The sequence below is a fragment of the Phytophthora infestans genome, genomic scaffold (assembly GCF_000142945.1).
Source record: "Phytophthora infestans T30-4 supercont1.1676 genomic scaffold, whole genome shotgun sequence".
NCBI lineage: Eukaryota > Oomycota > Peronosporomycetes > Peronosporales > Peronosporaceae > Phytophthora > Phytophthora infestans.
Window position 1 is genome coordinate 1 of NW_003306975.1, and position 4,021 is coordinate 4,021.

Genomic DNA, 4,021 nt, shown 5'->3' on the forward strand with positions numbered 1-4,021 from the left:
AATTCGATCCGGGTAGGCCATACGGAAGTGGATCCATTCGAAGCGGGGAAGCCAGGGGATCCTGGGAACCCATCTGTGTTAGGACGCAGATCTTACATCGACGACATTCTGAAACCGGCGGAATCGTGGGATCAGTTGTGCGAGAGAGTGACGTCCTTACTGGAGGCGTGTACTAAGTGGAATCTCTCTATTAGTGTGGTAAAGAGCTATTGGGGGATGCGCAAGGTGGAGTACTTAGGCCATCGAGTTTCCAAGAAGGGATTGGAGGCGAATTCTAAGGACCTGTCTTCATTAGCCGATTTGTCCTTCCCACAGTCGTTACGGGCGATGCAATCCTTCTTGGGCAGTTTGAATTACTACAGTCGGTTCATCGAGGATTACGCACTGTTTGCCGCGGTACTATATGAATTGAGAGAGGTAGATTTTGCTGCGATGACCACTCCAGCTGTCCGGATCAAAATCCAACAAGCTCTGTCCCTGGAGATGTCAGATCCACGAAGGGATCCAAGTAGTACGACGCCAGAAGAGGACCTAAAACAGGAGCTGGATCCGTCCCGGGACCAAAAGAAAGAGGATCTAATCAGGATAGAGACGACGGATCAGAGCTCGGAAGAGGCGGAATCCCGGTGGATCCGAGCTCAACACGCATTCGTGGAGCTAAGGAGCAGGATCGCAACCACACCTATCCTCCGGCATTTCGATCCGGAACGTCAACGTACGGTGATAGTTTATGCCAGTGACTGGGCAGTCTCAGCAGCTTTGGTACAAGAACATGAAGGGATCTGTCATCCAGTCACTTTCGTCAGCCGGACACTGAAGCCGAATGAACTGAACTACGGAGCGGTGGAGAAAGAGATACTCGCGCTTCTGTGCGTACTGGATCTCAATTACAACCTGCTGGTGGGAAGATCCATCCGGATCCTGACTCGACACTCTACGCTAGCCTGGCTGTTCAAGTCGGCCGGGTTACAAGGACGTTTGGGAGAGTGGGCAGCTTTACTCTCGCCTTGGACACTGAAAATTGTGAAATGTTCGAAAGGGGAAGACGAGATCCTGGGAGTCTTGGCCGCGAGCATCACACCTCGAGCTAAGATGGATGAGGCGCTGACTAGGATCGCCCCTAAGAAGAGCCCAAACGCCGGATCCAGATCCCGATCCCGACGGTACAGGTGGATGAGGATCTGTACGTCCTCAGTTTCGATGGATCCGCTCGCGTGCGACGCGGAGGAGGAGCATACAGCGCAATACTATATGATGTAAAAAAATAGCTAATAAAAAACATTCTTTTAATGCTTATTTGTTTTGTTTATTCACCGATCCGAGTTCTGTTTAAGCTACTGTACGCTTCGTATTTCATCACGTAAGCACTTTGAATTTTATTAGTACAGCTGATTTGCTGCATGATGCCGCGAGAGATGGGGCCACACGTCCAGTCTTGCGGCAAGCGGAACCAAGTTGCGGATCCATTAATGCTGCACGTCATTTCTCATTTATCGCTCTAGAGCTTACGAGAAACAAGCCCAAGCCTAGCTGCAGATTCCGTCACTCATGCATCTCCGTTTCGTGCTACTGACGATTGTCGCCACTCTTGTAGCGACATGTTGTAGCGAGGCTCGCTCGCTCCGGCAAGGGGCCTCCACGAAAACGACCGGTTTGGCCTCCGAACATGATCCAGAGTCGGAGGAGAGGGTGTTTAGAGTCCGCGACGTTGCATCTGGAGCTATCACAAAAGCTGAAAGCGCACCTCTCAAGACGTCGAAGTGGGATAAAGTCCTCAGCAAGTTGGCCAAGAAAATGCTTCCGGGTGCGAACGAGTACAAATTGGTGTACAATAACGGTCGGTGGAAGCCGGAGTATTACTTCTGAGTTTCGCCAGTCCTTAGAATGGCGGTGCTCATACCTGTACATGCACTAAAAAGCACATACAAATCAAATTAAGAGCCACTTGTCATCACTCTTAATGCTTGCACCAGAATTCGTTACTACAGTATTTGTCAACAACTACTATAATAATCGACAACAACGCTATTGTTAAGTTTTAGAATAAGTTCTGAGCACTTTCCTAATATTTGTTTTTTTTAATTACCGTGAGGCGGAAACTACTACCCTTCAGGCGTCAAACAAAATGTTGCGACTATCATAGCTATAAGCAATGTTGCTCGATCACTGTCCCTTTAATCGTTCGTCTCGACGAGCCCAAATCGGCGACTTTGCTGCTTAAGAACTACGGAGACTTTATGACACAGGAAGGCCATACCACCGCCTTCACAGGTCGATTTGACCACAACTGGATTTGCTTTCAATACTGCACGTCACGTACCAACTCATCGGCCAGGTCAACGGGAAAACCCACCAATACCATGAACTTCAACAGCTTCTTCGTCGCTATGATGCCCGTCCTCGGTGCTGCCACCGCCGCCACCGCCGACCAACCTGTCGTCAAAACCCCAGCCGAAGCATTCGAACTAGTTGAAGCGTCCACACTACCCGACGGCGTCACGTTCACAGGGGTGACGGAGAAGATCGATCCTCCTGCGAACGCCGCTGCAATGATCAAAAAGGAGGCCCATGACGACAAGGATGACGAGAAGGAGCAATACGGATGGGGGCTCGGTGGAGGCATAGTTTTTAGTTTTGGTGAGGTTACATTGATGTCACTTAGTTAGATTAACGACTTCCTATGCCCGTCTAAGTGGAGGCATAGGTGGTCTTGGCAGCTGGGAACTCGGTGGCTGGGGTGGCTGGGGCGGTTGGGGTGGCTATGGACCCCACCGCTTCGGATTCATGTGCGGCGGTGTCCCTGGCTGGGCCTATCCGTTGGGATACTGAAACAGGTTTGGTGCGGGTCTGTACAGCGGCGGGTGCGGTCTTGGCATTCCTTTCGGTGGTCTCTACCACTGTTAGTTCTTTGAGCTGTGGGCCTACGGAGTTAACACCTTAACAAAATAGTAGTGTGCTGGCCTTCCTACTACCAAAATTTGCTTCGTCTACGACTTCGAATGAACAGGTTATCTTTTTTCATGGGCTTTGAGCACCTTTCGAGGTTACACGTACAAATTCATCAGTATTATCGTTGTTAACGACGAAGGGCTCAACGTTAAGGCAAATTAAGTTTTGAGTGAAGAGACTGCCAACCATTAAGTGTAACCAGATTACATATATATAGAAATTTTGTAGTGATTGAAAAAACATTTAGATAAGTACTGCTTCAAACATTTTTTTTGCAGTGTTATATTCCCAATAGGAGCTCTGTACAAATATCAACTTGCGATTTGAACTGCATGCGAGGGATAATTGCAATACAGTACATTATTGCAGCGATCTAGAATATCGTCGAGGTTGCGCTGCAGAGTCCTTCCAAGCAAAAGCTGATGGCATGAGAGGGGGGAGGGGGGCGCCAACTCTTAGACTTTGAAAAAGGGTTCCCGGGCCCCTCAACAACCCCATCCAAACCCCTTTCCGGGTGTATTACGTGAACAACTTACTTTTGCGCGCTGTGGTACACTCTCTTGGATTACGCGTTTTGTCGACTATGCAGACTCTTCCGATGTGTGATAGTGTTGTACGTGTTCTGCGCATGGTGGTAATTATTTTTGATTATGCGCGTTGCCGATTGTCCAAAGGTTTCACAATCGTCGCGTGCATGTCCATTGTGTTTTTCTACCTGTACATAAATCTTAACTAAGCCCTTGGTCCAAGGAGTGTTGAGTTCCCTGCGATAATCCACAATAAATTACAGGTGCAGGTATTGATACATGTTTTATTATAATACATGTGCACCATTTCTAAATCAAATCGAGTATTTCCCAGATCAGCAACAGTACAGCCGATCTTAGCCGGCACGAAAAAGTTAGCTTTATTAGAGAAGGAGATAATACTTTGCACCTATAATGCGTTTTGATGTATTCACCACGTGATATGCTACTTTTTCGCCCAGCTAGCTTTTTTAAATTAAGCTAGCCGGGCTCCTATTCATTGTTATAATACGGGACATATCACGCGCCCTGACGAGATGATAGTG

General features: G+C 48.2%; 1 protein-coding gene across 1 annotated transcript; it reads left to right on the forward strand.

The window, feature by feature from the left end:
* Positions 1–1,548: 1,548 nt before the first annotated feature.
* On the forward strand, positions 1,549–1,866 carry PITG_23227 (secreted RxLR effector peptide protein, putative; the record flags this gene model as incomplete). Its single annotated transcript, XM_002909887.1, has 1 exon — positions 1,549–1,866. The coding sequence occupies one exon, from the start codon at positions 1,549–1,551 to the stop codon at positions 1,864–1,866; it is 318 nt and encodes a 105-aa protein (XP_002909933.1).
* Positions 1,867–4,021: the final 2,155 nt, after the last annotated feature.